The sequence below is a fragment of the Clarias gariepinus genome, chromosome 17, assembly GCF_024256425.1.
Source record: "Clarias gariepinus isolate MV-2021 ecotype Netherlands chromosome 17, CGAR_prim_01v2, whole genome shotgun sequence".
Lineage (NCBI taxonomy): Eukaryota > Metazoa > Chordata > Actinopteri > Siluriformes > Clariidae > Clarias > Clarias gariepinus.
In genome coordinates, this window is record NC_071116.1 from 13086387 (window position 1) to 13111447 (window position 25061).

General features: G+C 37.9%; 1 protein-coding gene across 9 annotated transcripts; it reads left to right on the forward strand.

Annotated features, from left to right (window-relative positions):
• On the forward strand, positions 1 to 24817 carry arfip2b (ADP-ribosylation factor interacting protein 2b). Of its 9 annotated transcripts, none has more exons than XM_053476351.1 (10): positions 1 to 206; positions 3063 to 3173; positions 5849 to 5956; positions 8810 to 8918; positions 12264 to 12326; positions 14553 to 14665; positions 18076 to 18297; positions 18676 to 18833; positions 20768 to 20942; positions 21615 to 24817. In XM_053476351.1, the coding sequence occupies exons 2-10, from the start codon at positions 3075 to 3077 to the stop codon at positions 21768 to 21770; spliced, it is 1203 nt and encodes a 400-aa protein (XP_053332326.1). In that variant the 5' UTR covers positions 1 to 206; positions 3063 to 3074; the 3' UTR covers positions 21771 to 24817. The 9 variants fall into 9 exon arrangements, with proteins under 9 accessions (XP_053332326.1, XP_053332327.1, XP_053332334.1 ...); XM_053476352.1 differs by having other exon boundaries at positions 5849 to 5905; XM_053476359.1 differs by lacking the exon at positions 12264 to 12326 and adding an exon at positions 14193 to 14288 and having other exon boundaries at positions 5849 to 5905.
• Positions 24818 to 25061: the final 244 nt, after the last annotated feature.

Consider the following 25061-nt stretch of genomic DNA (forward strand, 5'->3'; position numbering starts at 1 on the left):
AGAGCCACAAACAAGCCGCTAGGGAGAGGAGAATCCGCTGAAGATGAGAAACCGCTGTTAAGGCGAGACGGAGCAGCGCGCGGAGCGTTTCCTAATGCAGCGCTTCATTAATACGAGCTTTAGATCGGACTGTCAGCGTGAGCTCGCGCATGATTAGACTTCAGCTTAGACTGCCGCTTGGTCCGATAACACTTCAAGGCGCTGAGGTGAGATCACTGTTTATATCCTTTATCATCAGGCGCTTAACAGAAAGCCTAAAGAAACGAGCCGATTAACGCTTTCAATTATGTTGCACTGAAATCTGCTGACGGAAAATGCACGTCGTGCCAGCTCGCTCCACTCTTCCTGATGGACACGGATATAGCTGTTTTACATGGACACACAGGAGATGGAGGGCCCTGGACGGGATACAGAGACAGTTGGACATGGTGTCTCGTGCACCAAATCGCATTTGTTAACCAAATGTGTGTGTGTCTGTGGTGACGGAAATGTCACGATGTTCTCTGGATCTGCACGAGCGTTTGTTGGGAATTTCTGCTGAAAATCCAAACAGTTGTTGTTTTTTTGGGCTCCGTCCACGACTCCTAGTTAGTGTAGGATGTAGTAGAGGAGAGCAGGAGGGGCGGTTCAGGACACAGCCGGTGTGTCCCTGGTAACGCTGGGAAGTACAGGTTAATTCTGTGTCTGTGTGCACCTGTCTCACCTGCTCCCTGTGTCTCTTTCTCTCTCTAGGTGTTTCTTTAGTCTCTTAAGTCAATGTGTGTTAAGGAATAAATGTTTCAAATGCTCCAGACATGCCCTTGTTTAAGGCTTTACTAAAGGTTGGGTCAGTTAAACCTTCCTGACGCTAATGTTGTTTGTCCAAGGGGAGGTTAATTTGTAGCCATAGCTGCGGCCTTGTGTAAAGGGCACGAACAGAACGTTTTGGCTTTCCACTAGCTTATCCCAGTTTAATCTTTCCAGCCGTAGCTCGAAATCCTGTTTGTGACCTGAACTCAAACAGAGTCAACACCAAAATCAAGAAATCCTCCAAAAGTGCTTCGTGTTGCTTGTAGGAGTGTCTAGGATTTATTCAGTGCTCAGCTGTAATAAGTTATAAACGTCCGCTTAGGACTTTTAAGAACTTTACAAGCAACGCTTCATTACCATAAAGCAATAAAAGACGTGGATATGGTCTGAACAAGCTACACGGTTTGAGCAAGCCAGTGTTCTGTCAAATTATACTGTCCTGTCAGAAAAGAAATCCCACTCTCACATGTGGGTCTATCATTTTCTGCTACTGTACCGTATTAACAAATACAAAATGCTAAAAGGTTAAATTTACTATCCCCCTAAGTGGAGTATTTTTATCACTTCATTAGACATATATTTATTGTAGAATTTAGGGGTAGCATATTCTGATAGACAAATATCCCCATCAAATAATACTCCTAGGAAATAATCGACAAAATAAATAAAAGCAGTTCCCAAGCTTTGAATGCACAAAACCGTTCAATAGCAAAAAATTATAAGTAGCATGGATCGGCAGAACGTTCTGCATTCGCCATTCACTTAAGAGCTCTTGTCTCTGTGCCGGCTTTGTCATCTCGCTGTAAGTGCGAATTCATTAAAGGTTATTTCATCCATCCAGTGCTTTGCTGATAAACCCTTTTGCTCATCGTCTGATATCCACTCCAGTTCTGCTTCATGCCTGGTATTATAATAGGCTGAAATTCTAAATTCCTTAAAGATGAGGATGTCCCATCTTGCTCCACTTCAGGACCTCAATGCTACGACAGCCTCACAAAGTGATCATCGGTGATGTACTGCAGCTTATGGAATAGGGATAGGAATCAGCGGTCACCTCCTAATAGAATATTATCCCGATTCATATTGCAATTCTATAAGTATTACAGTCTTATATCCCGATACGCACTACAAATACAATAGTTTATCTTTTAACTCATAATTAAATTAAACAAAAAAGCTTTTTTTTACTGAGCAGCACCTGTCTTTCATCCACTAGTTTTTTTTTTCCTTGGGATTTTTCGTGATTTTCTCCCTACCACACAAGGTGAAAACGTGTAAATGTATATAAAGAAACAGCAATGTTTTACCACTTTAAATGTCTCCAAAAAAAAGTCTTAAAACTCAACCTGACAGTGAGTGTGTGGGTGCGAGCAGCTTCTAACATATGCAATTTTTGACGTGTTTTGTGTAAAAGTGTGTAATGGTTGGGTTTCTTAACTAATTCGCTCTCATAGAGTTTGGAGAACAAGTCAGATCAGAGGCATTTGATGTGCATGATTTTTCATAATGTTACGCCATAACAAGGCATTCATGTTGCACCACTCTGAAACTTCTGCACCCGGTACGGAAACGTTTATATCTGAGGTTGATCAGCGATCACCGGTCATAACCAATCAAACTAAAAACCTGCAAATTCTGGTCACTGGCCGATTGACTGACTGGATTATCTCCACCATAAATTTAAAAATAGTTTCAAATAATAGATTTTGGAGTCAGTGTGGTGATACGTGAATCGCCACACAACAGACAAGATCATCTCTAATATAGAACAGTATGTAGCTTCCCAGTTTACTGTTGCTTCTTAATGGAATCACATTTCATGGGGATCTTGACAAATTCCCAGTCAGAAACTCATGTTAAATTTAGTTTTCTTCATCCTAATCCTCTCCTTACAGATAAGAAAAAGGCATGCACAGGTTTCTCTTTAGGTTTACAAAATACTGTATTTTTACAGAAAACAGTTTTTGCAAAAAAAATTGATGCACTTTTTAACAGGACATGCCGTGATTTGGGTTGCTAGCTGCTAAGACAACGGGGATGTAAGTGAAATGTTGTTTATTATAAAGGATGTTTAAACTTTATCACTGGTTAAAGATGATTCAGCTTTCAAGGCAAATGCAGTAAGTAGACGGAATAGTGAAGGCTAACCTCTAGCCATTAATAATAATAATTTCTTTCTTGATGTCTTTCTTTTTTTTCTTCCTTTATTCCCTATTCCCTAATGCATGCCTGGCTGTCTGTCCTGTCCTGTCCTGTCCTGTCGTGTCCTTCAGTGACGCTTCAGCATGACAGACAGTATCATGAGCAAAGCGGCCACAATGGAGATCCCTATCAACAGTAATGGGGACAGCAGAACTCTGGGCGAGGACGATGGCCTTGAACAGGTAAGAGCAGCTCTGTTTCACTCTTGTCTTTTTTGAAATTGAGATGTCACTGTTAATAGAGCACTTTCACAGAGGTCATGTAACGGTGATAAGTTTGTGATATTTAAAGTTGTGAGAGTGAGGCCATGTGTTTGTGTTCAATTCACCTTTATGGCCTGAGAGAAAATCTTCAGCGAGCAGGTGGATCAAACATTTAGTGCCTGCGCGTTTGTGTGTACGTGAGCATGCGTGTGATTGTGTGTGTAATCTTACACAAGAGAGACTGTTGGAATGCCAGTATCTGGTATCAGTCGACTGACATAAAATTGCATGCTGTGGCAGTAACTTAAGGAGGTTAAATGCTTCTAATAGGCTAACTGAAGGAAATTTTTTATAAATTGTATGTTTTTTCCTGCTCGGGTTAAGTGAATATAAATATGCTGATATGGCAGACACGGGAAATGACGCTCAGTAAACAAAAGGTGAAGTGGCCGCATTATGTAGTGACACGCCCAAGAGAAACGATTGTGCAAGGTCTTTAGTTCCGGGAGAGGAACGCTGGGTAAACAGTGCTGTGTTTGCTTAAAGAACGAGTAAATTTACTTGAGGAGTTAGTTAACGTTTCATGGCTCTGACTTTAATGTGTTAGTGTTCACATTAAAGTTTTTTTCTTGTATATTGATGCGATTTAAACCAGTGTATGGGGTTGCCCTGTTCAGTAGGGGTACTTTTATTTTGGCACGTTTTTACAGTTTACGCTACACAAATGACATGCATGAAGCCAGAGGCAGTTTAATCAGTTAAACTATGCTGTTTACCCTGGGGTGCTTTAGGAAATGTAATGGTGTTCACTTGCTGGCTGACAAGCCACGCAATATACTCTAAATGCTAGGCTGGTTTAGGCTGAGACAGATGGATTTTCTTCGGTGCTGATTTGAAAGAACAGGGAGATTAAACCAGTGTTTAAATGATGGGCTCTCAGATTATGCGATTATTGAGGCAAATATCCTTAACATATTTCTTAGTTTTCACAATGTAGAAGAAATGTGACACTCAGCATGTTTTCTGTGCCTTATAGCGTGATAGACTGACTATTTCTAGTATGTGCTATCATGTGTGCACACGCACCCAGTAATTTCTGCAGAGCTACAGTATAAATGTTCTCTATCTGGGTTTCCCTCCACCTTCAAAAAACATGTGGATTGGCTATGCTAAAGTACCCCTAGGTGTGAATGTGTGTGTGTCCTGGGATTGAATCAGAAAAGCTCCTTGGATCTGACCAGGATAAGGCTTTTGGTAGCTAGTTCTGATAGTAGTTAAAGTTGTTGTAGTTGTTGTTTTAGTTGTACAGTGCCTGGTGGGGAAAAATTCCCCGTTTCAAAATGATTAAAATGATTGGCCAGAATCTAGTGCAGAAAACCTAAGGGTTTGAAATGACTAAAATGGGGTTAAGAACTGCCTAAAACATTATCACAAACTGAAGGATAGTGTTAAACCATTAATGCTGTGGAAGAAATGTGGTCGGAAGAAAATCCTGAATGAAGATCACATGAATGCTTGATGAAGTTATGTTTAATAGTGAAAATTAGAGCACTTCCAGCTGCTCAATGTGACAAGACTGCATTGGAGAGCTGAATGGCTGCGTGGCCATAAGAAACCCACTTGTTAGTGAGACTAATCTGAAATCAGGGCTTCACTTTGTTAAGGAGCATAAAGCAATTGTGAAGTAATAGGAAAAGGGCTCATGGTCTGATGAGTTCAAATTGACCCTTTTCCAGAGCGTTGGCTACATCAGGGTAAATTAAGTGATGCACCATCATGCATTGTGCCGAGGGAGGGAGAGGGAGGGAGAGAGAGGGAGGGAGGGGGTGGGAGGGAGGGAGGGGGAGAGAGGGGGTGGGATGGAGGGAGGGGGAGAGAGGATGGAGGGATGGAGGGAGGGGGAGAGAGGATGGAGGGATGGGGAGAGAGGATGGAGGGATGGAGGGAGGGGGAGAGAGGATGGAGGGATGGAGGGAGGGGGAGAGAGGATGGAGGGATGGAGGGAGGGGGAGAGAGGATGGAGGGAGGGGGAGAGAGGATGGAGGGATGGAGGGAGGGGGAGGGGGGATGGAGGGAGGGGGGATGGAGGGAGGGAGAGGAAGAAGGAGGGAGGGAGGAAGGGAGATTTGTGACACAGATGCATAAAAATAATTTTGGGTGGATTCCAAGAAGCAATCATTGATCATCAGTAGGATGCTGTTCTGTTGCCATCATTTTCTTTTGTTTTCCAGTTCTACTGAAAATCATCGTTGCCTCAGATTCCCAGATCATTGCGTGTGATTTTATTTATTTATTTATTTATTTAATTGTTTATTTATTTATTTATTTTTCTATTTCCCCGCCTTATGCGTTCAATTACAAATCAAGTTTTTCCCAAATGTGCATTCTTTTGCTTTTAAAATAACATTGTTTTGGGCTCACTGGTGCCAGTCATTTAACATACCTGGCACACAGCTCTGCATGAAGGGGATTTGTATGAATCAATTATAAATCTTATTACTTTTATCTCTTACTATTTTGTTCATTTCTGCTGAGATTATGTAATCATATTTCATGGCACTGTTTATTTATTTTTTTCATGTGCACTTGTTTTTGTTTCTGCATCGTTCATTTCTTTTTCTGTATGTCTTTCTGTCATCCACTCATGTCTGCAGGCTGCAAAGGTACAGTGGGGCCTAAATGAGAAGGTAGGGCGTCCTCCAGACAGAAGGGTGAGGAGCGCACTGGTGGAGGGGTCAGAGCCCACAGTGGCTCGATCTTTGGTGTGTGTGTGTGTGTGTGTGTAACCCTGTATTGCTGTTTGGCCCCTAATTTCAACAAGAGTAACAGGATGCCTTTCAAAATTCATAAGAGGGCCATATGAGTGCTCCTCACCCTATTTAATACCGTCCTCTGTAGCCAATAACAGGTCTAAAAAAAAGACAAGGTGCAGAAAAGATTTGATGATTGCGCTCTTTTTTGCTCTGCTACATAAAATTGTCATCCTAGCCTAATGTACGTGTCTTCAGTGGTGAGAAGACAACTGTCCAACCAGTTACACAAAATTTATAAAAGGAACACAAACATTCTAGCTAGTGTATAGCTTATTTGTTGCAAAATTTCTGGCAGTGGTGACTAATATACATGATATATGTAATCATATTAAAGGACACAAAGTATCGTGTAATTTACCTGACATTCTAACATATGCAATAAGATGTTTAGTTTTTGCACAAATGGTCAGTGACCAAATGGTTTGTTGCATATCCGAGGTCCATTCTTTTCCGATAGCAACTAGTCTTGAAGTGGTTTATTCCTCTTATACGACAGCACTATGCAAATTACTGTGTTTCGTTTTCGATTAAAGAACCAGGCATTTTTAATAATTTATAGTTATACTTAACCATTTAATTCGGCAATGTTGTGTGATGTCTATAAATAAGATATCCCTATTGCTTGCTTTGTAGCAGCTATAAAGAAGTGTTTATACAGTACCATCGGCCTCTTTCTCTCTCTCTTAAAGTTTAATAAGAAAAATACAGTTTTTCAGGTTACTAGGAAACTTAAATAAAAATTATCCAGGACCTTGTGACCGATTAGAGTTAATGATTTGATAGCACTGTGATATACTTGCAAGAAACTTTCCTACTTACTGACCAAAAGTAGAAATAGAAAATTTAAAATAAAACATAATGAAATCTATGTCAAGCAGAGAAACAGGATGGATCAGTGCTTATAAAGACAGGCGCAGAGAACAGCTGTAATTAAATCGTCGCCAAACACACACTGTTTGGTCTGGCCTGGTGATTTTGGGTCAGGAAATGCCTTTTAAAAACGTCTTTTTTTTTTCTTCCCCCCACCATTCTACTCGTCACTCCCTTAATCAGAATGAAGGCCTGTGCACTGTTACTGATAACAAGCTCTCGATTTGAACCCGTATCTTTTAAACAAAAGATAGCACCAACATCAGAGAGAGAAACCGTGACAGAGTTTATTTTATATTATATGGTATACCTTAAACTAGCAATTTTGGCGTGATCATCAGGTCTTTTCTAAATAATGGTCAAATTAATTAAAAGCATTCCATACATCAGTTTTGAAAAGTATCCTGCAGTTTAACCTGAACGTGTAAAGCTGCTGTAAGCAATGTTTGCAATTTAAACTATGCAGTAGAATTATTCACTGAAGAACTTCTCAGAGCCAGAATGCTGTGACTCCTCCCCCAACGTAAAGACATGACATGGAGGGGGAAATGGGTGGATGTCACCAGACGCATTTAAACAATCAGCAACTCAAGTTGCAGGTCATTTCAGTGCTGATTAAAAACTTTACTATAAGAGTTTACTATGAGACTTATTTACTATAAAACCTGTATGAAATGCAGCTGCTTTAGACAAATGAGACAGTAAATGTTAGAACTATTGAATTAAATCTAATTAAAAATTGAAAAAGGAAACGACAGTCTACAGCTGTAACTGTCAATATGTAATGTTACTGTCTGTCTAGCTAACGTCTAGTAAATTGGCTCATACTTACAAACAAAGATTTGGCTTAAGTCCTGGATAATTACCAAAACCATATCTGTATATAATCATAAGTTAGATGGTAAAAATTGCTTACAGCAGCTTTATCCAACAGCTAAACATTAGAGAAACTTTCATTTTTGGGGATCTTTTCGGGTATGTTAAGGACATACTGATGGTTCCAATGGATTTTTTTTGTCTTATAACCACTTGTGTCCCTATAAAACTAATACCTGTTACTAATCTACCGTCACTCTGACATTTTGTCAGTGCACTAAGCATACATTTGCTATTTAGTGTTTCAGAAGGAATGTTCTGCTCGCTGCAGCAGTGATGTACAGCATGCTGATGTCTGTCGATAATGTGAAGCAGCTGCATGCTGTATCTTACAGCTGCATGTCCCTGCAGTGAGGCTTACATGCCTTTGTTTGGTTCGAGAAAGTGATTATCCTGCTCCGTAGGAGGGCAGCAGTAAGACTTTTTGTTTTGTTTTTGCATCAGATGCACATGTACATGCAGTAATTTAATGACAGCACAAATCACAATTTGTGACTGTTTGGAGTTATGCCTGAAACACTTTTAGTGTACAGTAGATCCATTAATATGAGCCACGTGGCTACATGGGGCAGTGGTGGCTCAAACGCTTACGGCTCTGGCTTACTGATTGGAATTCAAGTCGAGTTCAAGTCCTATAACCACCAAGCTGCCACTGTCGAACCCATGAGCGAGCAAGGCCACTGCTCCAGGTGTTCTGACTGACCCTGTACTCTGACCCTAGCTTTCTAACCCGGATGTAAAAAAAAATAAATAAATAATTCACTGTTCTGTACAGTACATGTGACAAAGAAGGGAATCTTAATTCTTAGTATAAATTCTTCAGATTGTTTAATGGTGACTTGTCTGAAATACAGTCTGTTTAGAAGTCAATCATGTCAAATTGCAGTGCAAATGAAATGTTTAATTCTTTTTGTCAATGGTTACCTAACACTCACCTAACAACCACCTATTGTCCCTATGCACTGTAGTCTATAAGATGTCCTTTTAGCAAAATTGCAAGAATTTGAATGCCACAGACAAGGTAATTATGTTGTCTTTGTGTGTGTATGTGTGTAGGATTTGCAGCAGGTAATGGTATCTGGGCCTAACCTCAATGAGACCAGCATTGTATCCGGTGGCTATGGAGGCACAGCGGAAGGCATCATTCCCACTAGCTCTATCAAAGGTATCGCTCGTTTTGTCTGTCTGGTGTCTGTCTGTTTTTCCGTCTATCTCTTTCTCTCTCTCTCTCTCTCTCACGCACTGGGAGATTCAGATTGGAGTTGAGGCTGTTTTCTGAACATGATGCTGCACTAACCATCAATCATTTCCTGCATTATTTGTTCCAAATGCATATTTTGCAGCTAGACAGCTCGACCTGAAGACAAGCCAAGGCTGGATTTTCTCCAGAAGGTCTATCTACACTGCTTTCTCTGTCACATGCACACACACACACGCACAGAAACACTCTCTCACTTTTTAAGGTTCTCTCTTGTTCCCGCGTTATCTGGATGTCAGACATTTTTTTTCAAACAGGTCTGTCCTACATATGATTCTCTTTATTGGTCCTTCTTTATTTAAAGATTGGCCTGTATAAAAAGTCTGTCAGAGCAATTAAGAGTGCATTAGTTCACCTAATACTTCACTTACACTTGATTTCATTTTCAGCAGAATTTCTATTATTTTTCACTGTTAAATGTTTGATTGCTTGGGTGAGTGAAAAGTGCAGGATTTCTTTAGGTTCCTGTGTGTCTTTTTTAGTAGTGCTACGGACAGATGGACAGACAGACACTTTATTAATCCCAAAGGAAATGCGGTATAGTACATACTTCTCAGATTGGGGATATATCAAAATTTATGGAAACAAATTTTTAGAAGCCACAGTGTAACTCATTTGATAGTGAACTCACGTAGGCTGATGAAAACTTGAGCCAAGGGTAAAAGAAACTTTGTTAGCTATGTAATCTAGCTAGCATTATCTGATAATAATGACTGAACTGCCGGGTGCAGTGACTTAACCCTAAACTAGTGTCTCGGTCTCTGTATCAATGGCGTCGGATGTAGTTTGGATGGACAGGGAGTAAAAAACAGTCATGGATTTCATTTGTTTGGCTGTTTAGTTTTCTTGTCTGTTTAGAAAGCAGCCTTTATTGTAAAATAAAATTAGGAATTGGTTTTGGATGTTCATTAGCTAAGCTATGTTATGTCTATTAGTTTCACAAGGAAATACATAACACTGGACAGCCTTGGCGGCTGGTGGAAAAATTCTTTGGTGGGCCTGTGTCACATTGACTACAGTAAATACAAGTATGCTTGATAAAAAAAGAGAAAAATATACTAATGTTTAAAGCTTCATTCACTGCAAATAAAATGCACTGTGCTTATTTCAGATTATTACTCACAAACCTTAAAATACTATTGTAGGATTCGGACAATGCTTAGTCTGACATTTCACTCATGCAGTTACACACAGTGTAGCCTGTGACTGTCCTCAGACTATGCAATGTTTAATCTTTAGTCTGCTAGCTCGACACAGCTCTCCATATGTGCCCTGGTGTTCTCATGTTTCCATATTTTCTCTGAAAGTTGTTTCATATCCCACCGTCCCATAACTGTCCTTGCTTCTTCTTTCTTTTAAAGACATGATCGAGTTGCTCTGAGAGGAGGTACTGTAATGTTAGCAATATTGACTGTCAACCCTGTTAGCTTGCTACTTCAGTAAATTGTTACATATGATGACATTGTGTCTGTGTAAGCTTTCCTATAAACTATATAGAATCCACTGCAGCTTCTAATGTTAAGGAAACAAGAAACTTCATATGACAGTCTATGAGAACTGTCTCAGTTCTACTTCACAGAACCTTGACATTGATTGCATCGTATTCTAAGATGCCTTTAAAAACCCTCGCTTTAGCCCTTTGGTGGTGCGTTTTCTGATCATTCTAAGGAACAAGGTGCCAAATACTACCAAATCCTTCTTCTGTTGTTTTATGTACGTTCACATAAAACAAGCGCACATGATAGTATAGAGGGGCTGTAGTCAATAATGAGAGCGCCATGAACATACGCCAGCTTAATGAACTGATAAACTGTTGTATGTTTATGAGCATTCTCAAGATTGAGGAGAGAATATATCACAGGATTAAAGATTGCTGCATGTCTTTTTTTATGTTTTATGGGAACGGTTGCAACTGGAGAAAAACTAGACACAAAATAAAAGCTTTAGTCACCAACTGGAGCCCTGAAAAGTTCTTGTTTGGTTTTATTTCTCTGGTTCTGAGGATCTCATTCCAGATTTATTTTCCACTTTGCTGATATAATAAGCTTAAATTTTCTTCGCTATTCACTTTTTCTTATTCAGCCACAAGAGTATTAGTAAAGTCAGGCACTTATTTTAGGTAAGAAGGCCTGGCATACAGTCGGCCTTACAGTTCATTTCTAAGTAGGGTTGTGGTCAGGACTCTGTGCAGACTATATTCTAATTCAGTAAGAATCCCTCTGTGAATAAAGTTCTTCGAATCTTGAATCAGCCTGGCAAATCCTTCTTTATGAATTAGTTTTTGACTTTGGAACTTCGTGCATCCCAGTTCCAGTGAAGGGAAATAGTAAAATGGCACACAAACACATTTTGTAAAGTGTTGTGTCTCAAACCTTGTGACAACAGTTTGGCTTTTTGGTATGTACAGTATGGAGGGGAGCTTGTTCTTCACAATTTCAAATCAATTTCAATCATCATTGCCTAGGTGGCACTGTGGCTTAGTGGTTAGCACTGTCACCTCTCAGCTCCAGGGTCTGGGTTCGATTCCCGCCCCAGGTCTATGTGCGTGTAGCTTGTGCTTAGTGGGTTTCCTTCTGGTGCTTCGGTTTCTTCACACAGTGCAAAGACATGCAGATTAGGCTGATTGTCGTTCCCAAATTGCTGTGTGTGTGTGTGTGTGTGTGTGTGTGCGTGTGCGTGTGCGTGTGCAAGCATGCACACTGCAATAGATTGGTACCCTGCCTCATGCCCCAAGTCTCCTGGTATAGGCTCTAGGCTCCTGAGACCCTGTACACAGGATAAAGTGGTATAGACGATGAGATGAATTGCCTAAAGGAAGATGTTCTTGGTTTAAAAGGTAGCTCCCTAGCTCATTCAGTCACGTTATATACAAACCTTTACCAAGAATGAAATTGAGTGAAGTAGCTGAGAAACTGTGAGAAGTTAAAATTCCCCCTATTGTTATAGTTTGTGAATGAAAGTTTAGTTCTTTTCCCACAGCCCACATTGTTTTTCAGTGTTTGGGTGTATTTCCATGGAGCTAACTAACCAAAACAAACACAAAAGTTTCAGTCTATAAACCACCCAATTCTGGTTCAAATTCAGTTATTCGTTTCATTGCAGTTAGGTGCAGATACAGTAGTATTGTGCTGGAATAAAAATAGCTTGCAAACTGATCTGGGATTGACCGTCAACAGAGGCAATGTGATAGCAGCTTCTGGCTCCCTCTTGTGGCTGAGTTTGTCAGAGCACCCTGTCTCTCTTCTCTCTCAGGCCCTGCTATTCACCTCAACACTGACTTTATGGGCAACAGACGCATCCCAGTCGATGGACAAGGTTACAGCTTCCCTCCATCATTCTTTCTCCCTCTCCTTCTCTTACTGTCGCATACTTGCACAGTCTGAAGTTGGGTATTAAGGCCTGAACTTTGTTCTTTTACTTTTTCAATTCTATAGGTTGGGAATTCTGGATGGATGGATTCGCTTTTCTTTTTATTCTCTCCTCTAGAGTGTAGAGTCTGGTAAACTGCACATTTTCTTTTGTTCTTTGCCAGGCTCCAGGTTAACTTTTTAGGACCACCAAGTAATCATCCAGGAGAGCAACATTAATTACTTCCCTCATCAAGCTTAATCGCTCATAAGCATCTCATTTATAAAATACACTACTGGAAGATGTGATTAGAGGCACAGATATGCATATGCTGGTCAATAATTGATGAAAATACAGACAACAATATTTATTGTTTATAGCTGTTTTCTCTTTTATTAACCCCCTTTAATAGATGAAAGTTTTGTATTGTACACTAATACAATGATAAGTTCTTTCGTCAGATTAATTTCCAAAATGTATTTTTACCTTAAAATAATTATTAAATGGGATTTTTAATATTTGATTGATTTTAGTGATTAGAAATGTCTGTTTTATGCAAAACTCATCACAAAAGGCATTAAAACAGTAGATATAAAAATGTAAGTATCGTGGAAATAATGCTGTTTAGGATAATATTGATGTGCAAGTCGTATTGTTGAGGCACAGTTTGGAGGAAGCGTACACATGTTACAGTCTTAATACACAATAATGTACTGGAATAAGATTTCAGCATATTATGAGTAACTTCAAGGAACACATCTAGATAGATTAACATACACTCTCACAAAGTGGGTGACTTTAGTAATGCACCACTGTGCCATGATAACCCATTATTAACCTCGGAGATAAGGGTTTTAAGGGAGGTATTAATGCATGATCAGTAGGGATGGGAATCACCAGTCATAACCCAATGCAATATAATCACAATTGGATACATATTGCGATTCTGTAAGTATCACAAAATTATAAATATTCCAATCTAATAATAATTTTTTCCCCATTTTGTTACAATTTTAAGACTTTGGACCCTTGGAAATGTTTTCATAACTAAAAGGTTTTATGTCTCAACTAAATTAACTATCTGAAACACCAAATCGAACAGCATGCATCTTTGTCATCCTCCTTAATTGTTATTTTTATTTTTTTAAACTTTAAAATAATTTATGCAAATAATTCTCTCCTGCCACACAGGATGAAAATATGTGAATTGTTTAGAGTGTACCATCTGTAGTATTATAAAGAACTGGTGACATTTTACCACCTCTCAAAGCTCCACTTTACAATTTGCACTCACTGTGTTTTGAGTCTGGTGTAAGCATGTGTAACAAGTGGGTTTTGAGACTAATTTGCTCACACAGATTACAGAAAAAGGCTTTTTAACTTTTATTAATGTAACGCAATAAAAATGTTTTGAACCACTAAAATGTAAAAACAAAACAAAATAATAAATAAATTTTGGAATTAGAGTGACAATACATGAACCACCAGTACAAAAAAAAAGTGATTACAAACTGAATCGATTTTTCCCCCATCTCTAATGATCAGTCACAGTTTCAAGGCTGCAATGTTCAACTCAAATCTGTATTCATATTTTCATCTTCTCTTCATGATCATTTTTTCCTCTTTCCCCTCCCTTCTTCCTCTTTTTTATCATCATCCAATCACCTTTCCCTTGTCCTTCATATCACTCATGGAACCATGTTACATATGTATAAATGTAACAATGAATCCTCCCCCTTCATGCAATTACTCTCTTTCTCCGATTTCCCGTTATGGTCCTAAATGCCCATCCACACCCCTTACTTTAACCCCATATCATGGCCCCCCCTCCAGACCTACGAATGAAGTGCAGGGGTGTTAGCATTGGCCCAAGCCACTCTGCTGCCATCCGGATAGCCAGCCAATCAGACGACTTCCCCGGTTTCCCAGGTACCCCGGGATTTTCTTCCCCCTCATTGTGATCTCTGGCAAGCCATCACATTTTCATTCACTCTCACTCGCTCCTCTTTCTTCTTTCACCTACTGAGCTTCTGTAGTACAGTGATCAGTGCATTCTCTCCGCTGCACACAAAGGAACACACAATCTTCTGTCTTTTTGTTGGGTTTAAGATTGGGTGAAAGGTTTGTTAGCTTATAAGACCTGAAATCAGTGATGATATAGCTTGAGCATTGCTTTGCCTTTTTGTATGCTAGGATCCAGCATGCACCACAGCAACAGTTCGAACATGATGGCAGAGGAGGCCATGAGAGGTGTTGCTGTGGAGAAGTTTGACATGATGAAGAAATGGAGCCTGAACACTTATAAGGTACGAGTCTTTTCTAATCCAAAAGTTATTATAAATATTATTATTATTATTATTATTATTATTATTATTAATGCACTGCATGGTGGCTTAGTTAAAAGGGCATTTCGATTCATTCTTGTTTATAAACCCTTATTTCTCTTCTTTTGAGTTTATGGTCACTTGAAGAGTGCAATACCACCACCTACTGGGCAGGAGGGTGGGGCAAAAGTCAAATCGCATTGCACAAGACAAGATTTTTAAACAATCAATTAGACAATGCTATTGAATCGAATTTAATAAAAAAAAAATAGCAATGGGCAAAAATAGAATCAGATTGATTTTACCTCTGATTCACCACTCTCTATGGCACCAAATCCGGGGTGTATCCCGCCTTGTGCCTGGAGATCCCAAGGACACATGCCAGTCCCCCGCAATAATTATAGTTAATGCAATTGTAATGCACTAAGGATAAAGTCAAATTTGACAAAGAATCGTGTGGGGGGGGGGGAACCTTTGCAGTGAAGACGGCATATTACATTGCTGTGCCAGAGCTTGAAGCTGGTCAACATTTTTTAAACTAAGAAAAAAAAATGCTTAGTCTTATTTAAAAAAAAAAAAAAAAAAACTAAGACACTTAGAAAAATTTATGTTTATACAATTTCATTTTAAAGTTAGGACTGTGTTATTTTATTATAAGTTGACTGATGTTTTGAGAGAAAAATTAAGCATTTTGATGGAGTTTGTGAAGTTACTCTCATTTCATTCGACTTTAGTATTAGATATAAAGTCTAAAAGCAGATTTCAGATATGAATACAGATTTAAAACAAAGAAAAAGACAACATTAGGAGTAGGAAGAAAGAAAATATTTTTGCGAATTCACAAAGAAAATTGTATCATCTGTGTAATTTCCGAGATAATGTGGCTATGCCAGATCAAATAATCTGCTACAAGTAAATGCATAAAAAGCTTTCGTTCTATTACTTAAGTATAAAAACACACACGCACACACACTTAAGAGAGTGATACAAGTCCTCACATGTGTATCTTGGGTCCATTTCGTTTTTCATGCATGTTCAGGTAGAATAGCAGTCTGCACATTACTGGGAAAAAAACCTTGCTCATATCTATGGTTTGTTTTTATGGAACTTATATTTGCACAAACATTCTGGGAATAGTCTTCACAAAGTTAGTGGGTGTGAACAGATCAGATATGGGCAGAGTCATAACACGGGGGGAAAATTACAAATATGGCAATGAAGAGCTTAAAACTAAAAACATTTGTCTTTGTTAAATGTAGGAATCCGACATTATTTGTGTTACCCTACAGAATAGATAATTTAGCTTTAAATTAGGATGTCATTGACATTTTAACAACAATCAAACTGCACCGATCAGCAATAGCATTAACACCACGCATTAATAAAACTGATTATGCAGTGCGTCTTGAAAAAATATATTGAAAAAGTACATTTTCTTTTGCAGGTTTAATTTAAAAAAGTGGAATGCATATATTCTAGATTATTGCAAATAAAGTGAAATATTTGTAATTAGGGCTGACCAAAGTTGAAAGTTCAAAGTTGTTCAGATCTCAATTCTGATTAAGCGTCCATGGGAAATGATCATCAAACAACTCTAATCCATAAGGGTTGCCCCTTTTAACTTCTGCTGCTAATGTCACGCTGCCAGACACCGCAGCACACCTTCTAAGGTCCTGTGGAGTCATGCCTCTAGGGGTCAGAGCTGTTTTGTTGGCAAAATGGGAACCTACACAATGTTGTAATAACATTTTTTAAAGTTTTTAATATTTTTTAATCAGTGTATAGTAAAATTATCAAATTCTTAAAAAGTACTTGAGAGTTACATAGATCTGTTTTCAAAGTTTAGGTTCTCGAAACATTTGTTTGAAAGAGGAAAATACTTAACTATCCTTGTTACTTGAAGTAACTGTATTACCTTATTGTTGTACCTTAGAAATGTAGATTTACACATTATATTTTTGTCTTTTTTCTATCAATATAATAGAAATGTAGATTTACACATTATATTTTTGTCTTTTTTCCATCAATATAATACAAATATCTCCAAATGCTTAAGTATGGGAATTTTCCAGTTCTAAACAAACTTAGTAAATAGTGACATTGGAGAACTTGAATGAGCACTTTTAGAAGGGATCGTCTTATTTATGTAACTCTCAAGCACTTTGTAAGCAGAATCAGGTGGAATGAAAAGGAAGCTTATTAGGATTTGATTAGCCTTGAGATTTCTTTGCACATTTGGTAGAATCCTTATAGCTTGTTTTCTGCATTTCTCACACCTTCTCACATCTGTGATAAAGAACTGGTTTTATTGTAACCATAAACAATCATTATCACCTCCTTACATCATTGATACTGATCGATCATTAGTGATAATAATAAAAACTTTTTTTTCTTTTGATTTTCAAAGGTTCTAAAATGTTACAATTGATGCATGATAAAACAAAGCTCCTCAAAAGCATTCTAGAGAAAAACAGCACTTGTCAAGGTTGTTTTACAGCTATATTGAAAGAGTTTCATTTGCATTTTCATTGACACCTTTATCTAAAATTATTTACAGGGCTTTTAGTCTATCAAACATCGTGCCCTCGTGCTAGCGGTATTCAGCATGGATCTAAGAATAAAGCTTGTTACTGAGATCAGAAAAAAAATTGTATTAAGATGAGGCAATGAGAAATGCTTTTTAACTCTTTGTTGTACTGTGTCAAAAAAAAAGTGTGAAAATGTAGCAATTATTTTTTTATTTCTCTTGAGGTCTTGATACTGGCACCTAGCGTGAACACACAGCTGGTTATGAAAGTTGAGAAAGGCACAGCTTTAAATGCAGTTTTCACAACTCAATTTTTTTACGTGTCACGCTTGTCAGCAATCTAGCATAAAGGAAGTTCTGGTCATATGTCACATCCACAGTTACGATCAAACTTCATACTGAAATCAGCGCGGTACAAGATGGTTTAGAGACTAATGATAGCATTAATAGTAATAGGTATAAGAATATATATAATAATAGTTTATACAGTTTAATTCAATTCAATTCAATTTTATTTGTTTTAGCAATTTTCATTGCCGCAAAGCAGCTAAGTTTACAGAAACGGTTTGCTGGCGTCTATGGACAAATAAACTTGCTTTAATTTTAGTGTGTTTTCTAGTTTGCTGTCACATTTAAGCAATGTAACATGTAGATCATTCTAATCAAATCTATTAGGCTAGATTAATCTAGCTTTTGGCCTCTAAGGGCCAGTGGTTAACACCAGCAGCAGCAGGTCTGTGGGATGGAACAGAAAACTCGTTTGATATTCTTCTGCCTTTGTTTTGCAAAGGTCAATGTTTTAATATCTGAAATGTTCCAAAATTTCTCTTATATTTACTTGAACTGTTTGTCTGTCCCTTTTCAGTGCACGAAACAGATGATCTCGGAGCGATTCGGCCGCGGGTCTCGCACCGTAGATCTGGAGCTGGAGGCTCAGATTGAGGTTCTGCGAGACACCAAGCGCAAGTATGAGAACGTTCTGCGCCTGGCCCGTGCACTCACTAATCACTTCTACAGCATGGTGCAGACGCAGCACGCACTCGGAGACACGTTCGCTGACCTCAGCCAGAAATCTCCAGAGCTACGGGTGAGCTGCATTCACCCCCAGCGGCCTCTATCATTTCTTCATTTGGATATGCTGTGATTTTATTTGATCAATCAAATTAAAATTTTATTTGTCACATACACAGTCATGTGGAAAATGGAGAATTTAGAGAAAGAAATTTAAATATAAATTAAAAGAAAATTTACAATATGTACAAGTAATAAGATAGAACTTAAACAAACATGTATCAGATGTTAAGTGCAGGATAAGTCACTTAGGATTGAATTTTTATTTGCATTTACACTGTTGTTTTTCCTGATTATTCTATTCTTAGTATAGATTGTGAAAATTTGTTGTTACATATACATGTTGGCCATTTGGGGAAAACAGTGTTTGAGCGTTTTGTTTCTTCGCCTCTAGGATGAATTCGGCTACAATGCAGAAACTCAAAAACTCTTGTGTAAGAACGGGGAGACCCTGCTGGGTGCCATCAACTTTTTCGTATCCAGCATCAACACACTGGTCAACAAGACCATGGAGGACACGCTCATGACCATCAAGATGTATGAGAACGCAAGGTACATCGGTGCCATTGGTCTAAAAGGGAATAAAAATGTGGGCAATGTAGCTGTAAAACACTATGCTATAAAATGTTTTTACAAGTGCAATTAATTCATCTGCTATTGTTGTGAGTTTATGTTGTAGTCTCGTAACTTTCTAAATGATAGGGCTTATAAAACACATCAAAGCACGTGACCATAACTGTGGGAAGTAGCAGGACCCTTGCAGTCAGACTTAAGGGAGGATAATGTGGAGAGTTTTTTCCTCATGGTAGAGTGGGAAAAATAATAAATAAATAAATAAAATAATTCCCCGGAGAGTACGCATCAGAGGGCAGTTTTATATTAGTAATGTCGAATTTCCCTCTTTCACATAAGATGGGGTAAAATTATAATTTTAAAAATTACATTTACTGTATACATACAGTGAAACCTCGGATTGCGAGTAACGCAGTTTGCAAGTGTTCCGCAAGACAAGCAAAAAATTTTAATAAATTTTGACTTGGAAAACGAACAAGTCTTGGTTCACGAGTACCGAGTATTATGTATCACGCATGCGCTTCTTGTTTTGACGCCGAGCATCACGTGATCACAACTGAGCCAATGGTTTTCTAACTCTTGTGCTGCGAAATTGTGGGTAATTGTCTCCCCTGCTGAGTCTTAGTGTGCCTCTTACTGGTATAATCAACATCCGTGGACCTGTGTACTATTTAACTATAATACTGTGACCACGTGTGTGCACGCGTAAAACATTTTATTTTGTGTCTGTATGCATGTACAGCGCGCGTGTAAGGCTCAGCCTGCTCTGTGTGTGTGTGTGTGTGTGTGTGTGTGTGTGTGTGTGTGTGTGTGTGTGTGTGTGTGCGTGCGTGTGCGCGCGCGTCACTGTACAGGGTGCTCCCAAGGGTATTTTTATCTTTTTTTTATTTATTTTTTTTAATGAATGAATGGCTATACAAAAGGATCATGATGGACCTCAATTTCCTTCTTGCTCTGTTAAATAGTAGTAATAATCTCAAAGCAATTTTTGACTATAATATCTACAGTAAGGGTGCTCCGATCAGAATTTTTGAGGCAGATCACAGAAATCAAAATCGGTCAATACCGGTTGTGTTCTAAAACCAAAATAGAAAGTGTTGTATTTATTGTGTAGTATTGTTTATTTATTTACAGTTTATAATAGTAAAAAAAAAAAAAAAAACTGTTCTAAACAGCAGTGCTCTAACACAGGCTTTATTCGCTGTGCATTTGGCAAATCAGTCATGGCTACTCATTCATAGGCAGCGGGGACAGGCATTTCTTAAAGAGACAGTCTATTCCTCTTATAATCCAGAATGTGTGCAGCCATGCTGACTGGTCGCTCACTGTCAGTCCACAGACAACGAGCGGTAATGTAAATCCCCTGGGCCGCCTCAGCCAGAGCTGGGAACCGCTCTTTATTTCTCTTTGCATTGTTATTTTGTGATAATGACTGTTAAAATTTATTGATTATCATCTGATTCTAATCGGCGGCCAATCGGTCGGAGCACCCTTGATAATATCTATTTTAGTCATAGTTAGACTTTTTTTTTTCTTTCTCACAGCTGCATTCTCTTTCAGTTTAAAAAGACATGATACGTACTGGCAATATAAAAAGTATTATGATGAAGTTGTTTCCATAAGTATATTTTTAAAAAAGAATAGAAATTAAGTATTTGATGCTTTGATATTGAAGATTTGATGTTTGTTTTTGTTTGTACTTAAACACATAAGGTTGTTTACACAAAGATTATTTTCTTTTGACTAGCTTATAATATGATTTTAGACTAGCTTATAACAGTGCGAAAATTTCAACCCCCATTCTCTCTACCAAAATATCTCTCAGTCTTTATTAAACAATAAACCGGTGGCTATAGATCTTCTTTTATTATCCTCTGCTGTCCTTTTGTGTCTAATTTATTTCCTCTGTGCAGGCTGGAGTTTGATGCTTACAGAGCCGATTTGGAGGAACTGAACATGGGACCACGGGACGCCGTGACCACAGCGCACATCGATGCCGCACAGCAGCAGTATCAGGTCCACAAGGACAAATATGAGCGACTGCGCAATGACGTTTCCATCAAGCTCAAGTTCCTGGAGGAAAATAAGGTGTGTAAAACTCCTATTTTTCCAAGTCTGTGTGTTACTTATCACTTTTTTTCAACAGTCATGAAATATTTTCATTATTTTTTGCAAAGTAAAAAATTATTTCGTAAGACTAGTAGTCTTTCCACCACCAGAGCTATAAAGCTAATGAAGCCTTACAAGTGTACTACGTAGCAAAGGACGACATGACACTGTGTACTATTCATACATATTATATTAATGGGAATATGCAGGCTTTGATTAGCCTTGTTCAACTTTTTAGAAAACATAATGTGAGATTGGAGACTTAAAATACCCTCATTATACAGTATATTCTATATTTGTTCAGAAGAAAATGTCTTTTTTTTTTTAACTGTGCAGTATGTATACATCGCAAGCATAATTTGTCCTGAAAATGTGCTTGTAATCCAAAGCACTCCACTTAGCTCAGTTGTGATCAAGTGATGAAACATATACTTACTACTTGTATTTTAATTACTTACCTCGCTCATTTATCAAATTATATATATATTTTTTTTGCTTGTCTTGCAAAACACTCACAAATCAAGTTACTTGCAATGCAAGGTTTTACTGTATACAATAAATTAATTTTATGTGTTATCAGTTCTGTAATTCAAGTAAATCAGTCCTTGGTACTCAGTTGTCTTTTTTCCCGTTTGTCTTTGCGTCTCCAAGGTGAAAGTCATGCACAAACAGCTTCTCCTTTTCCACAACGCAATCTCGGCCTACTTTGCCGGCAACCAACAGCAGCTGGAACAGACCCTCAAGCAGTTCAACATAAAGCTCAAACCTCCCGGAGCCGACAAGCCCTCCTGGCTAGAGGAGCAGTGAAAGTGTTCACAGTAACCTCTGCCCTTGTGTAGGTGATCCAGACAGAGCAGGCAATAGAATAACAAGATGCAGCCTAGCCAGTATGGCAGCAGGGTAGCGAAAGGCTTACCATCCTGTAGCTGTTGTAGGAGCCTGGGTCCCAAACTGCCTTTCCCCTCCCCATCCTTTCCTCCTCTTCTTCCTCTGCCTGACTGTCTCTTTGCTGAAATTGTGTTCGACCCTGAGAATAAACACTGCTTATATCTACTTTACTCTAAAGGCTGTTTAACTTTTTTTGTTGGAACAAAAGCTTCGTGACAACTGACCAAACCTTTCAAAAATTGTGTCAATCAGAACTCTAGCAGACTTTTAATGATCCTCTTCCTCTCAACTGAACCCTCAAACCCAGTGACCACAAAAATAACTTTTTCCCTCCTTCACTTTTCTCCGCGTGCTTCTGAACCTGGACGTATAGATGACTGAGCACACTTGGTTCTAATTTTTCAAAGAATGACTTATTAGTCAGGTTGTAAATGACATGTAGTTTCTTACATGAATGTGCTGGGAAATTTGAGACATGGCAAAAATGTCTGTTTTCATAATACAGAAGTGAAAAAAAAACTTATAATAATTGATCCAGTTGATGCAAAACTGTCTTTACAAGATTGGATTTCTGATTGAGTCATGTGTAGGTTGTTGAAAATTAGTCATTAATAATTTTTTTAGGTTAGAACCACACACCCATGTTGTTGTTTTTTTCCTTTTTTTTATTTCATGAAGTGTACCTGTCGGATTCTGTTGAAAAGAATGCTTTTGGTTTTTATAATCACTGCCGGTTTGCTCGCCAACACATTTATTTAAACACATCTTTATGCCAATTAGAAAAGTTATAATTATGGTTATCAGTACAGTATGACTGTATACTGTGAAGCAGAAATGTCAAAGCGGGACTTTTGATTGTGCAGAATAACACACAACAGTGATGAGAGTAAAACTACCCATATTTCGCTATGCACTCCCCTGCTACTGTACACTAATGCACTTATCCCAGCGTTTCACTAGTGCTTAGGTAGAAGGTTTTCTCAGTACGCCGGAGCCTGATCAGACCACCTGCTTTACGTCTGAAATGCTGGCCTCCGACAATCACTCCCAGCTAAGTTTCTGTGAATGTTCGAATGGTGTTGGTGAATGATTTGTATGTACTGTTCCCACAGACATCTAAGTCGCTTTCTCAAGTTGGTGAGAAGTTATTCAATGATTTTCAAGGATCAGGCATTCCACTTGTTAAATGTTCCTGGTTAAAATATATTAGTTAAAATATGACACACTTTTTCTTGGATTATCAAAGGTCAAGACATATCCCCTTGGGGTCACAAAACTTCATGAGCTAACCAAATAACTTGATGCTAATCATTGTGATTTTAAAATGTAATGTTATCCAAGGTGAAAAATGGAAGCTGTAAGCAGACACAGCGATGTACTGATATCTATCATATTGGCATGTACGGTTATCATCTAATTCATTCCCTTAGTCTGGTGTTTTTTTCTTTCTTTCCAGCCCTAGTCCTGGAGTTCCACCCCCTCTACATTTCGTTCTTTCTTCCTCTCTTAATATGATTTGAGTCATCAGCTAAGCAACATGTCTGAACTAGGTTAAACTGTGAGGGTTAAAGGCGCGAAAATTCCAGCACTCCTCGATCTAGATTAAGTAACACTACCTTACTTAAAAATAATATAAATTCTTTTTTGTTTAAATATCACTAATATTCAAAGTAAAAAGAAATTCTTGTCTTTAGACCATTTTTAGCGTTGTTCCTTTCTCAACACTTCCACGTTAAACTCCCAGGACACTTGCCAGTCTGTGGGTGTGTTGTACAAGACAGTTGTGATTTAAATATTGTGGTATGTACTAATTTATGTATGATTTTTTTTTTTTGTCTGTATATCTGTTGCTTTAAGTTAACAATCAATGTTTAATCCGGGATATAAACTATAGTGTAGTCTGTATGATTTATTTCATATATTTGGTGTTGCAAGTGATTTACGTCATTAATACTCTTTGCATAACAAACTGTACACTATGGAGTGTTAAGTTCTCAGTGGTCAGTCTTTTTTCTTCTTTCTTTCTTTCTTTCTTTCTTTCTTTCTTTTTCTTTTTTATTTATTTTATTTTTTCTTTCTTTTTTTTTTTAGTTTAACCTGGTTTAAATGAAGGTAACTTTGTGAAATATACCTATTTTTCTTTTCTTTTATTTATGATGTATTAGTTTCCACCCAAGAAGAGTCTACAAAATTAGTATAGTTTTACTTTATTTAAGTCACATGCCTTTTAAATTGTGACACTGTAAAAAACTATCAGCCCCTGTCAAATCCAATAGGTTTAAATCCTATTTTGGAGATTTTAGTTTAACACTAAAATGAAATGTACTTTTTAATTAAATACAAATAAATGGCCAAATTATGGCCAAAATTTAAACACTACTTTGTGAGGTTGAGCCTTCAGAGAAGCAATACTAAATATGTTTCTAAAAATGATAATGTATTTTGATATTGGCTCTGCCTCCTTAAATATTTTGCATGGCTTTTCCAATAACCTTTGGTTGTACATTTCCATTTATTGAGGTACTTTTTGTGTGAGAAGTGCCGCACATCCGTAATAATCTAACGTAGGACAAATACTGTATTAATCATATGTTAACCAGTCACATGTTAAAATGCTTTCTAAAATTCCTGCTCCCTTCTTGGCTACTCACTTCTCACTTTTATTTTGCTAGAATAATGAGTGCAATGTTTGTATGTATGTGGCAGAATGTTTAGTACATCATTCTTATTTCCTAGTTCTTAGATAATTGTCAGGATAGAGATATAGAATAAAAAAAAAAATCATGAAGGATGGTTAATGAAACAAAGTACTAAAATTATGAACCAGACCAAATCCAATTTGTTTTGCTCTAATTTCATTTTTACAAAGTGACTTTGATGTCCTTTTTATTTCTGATTGATGCTGTCAGAAGGGTTTCTGAATAAAATGAGAGTCTCTCCTTATCCTGAGAGATTTGTGCAAAGTACATTATTGTGTAAAATTGTTATTTTAGGCTGTTCTGTGATACAGTAGTGTATGAATGATGTTTGCCTTTATTCCCAACTCTGACCAAACCCTCTGGAATATGAAAATGATATACTAAATCCCACAAGATAAAACATGAAGTGTTTGCAGAAAAAAAAACTGCCTTGTGTTTTTTTTCCCCCCAGGTTTCCTTGCCAGATGTTGGAGGTTGTTGAGTTTAAAATGCAAATTTCGTATACTGCCCT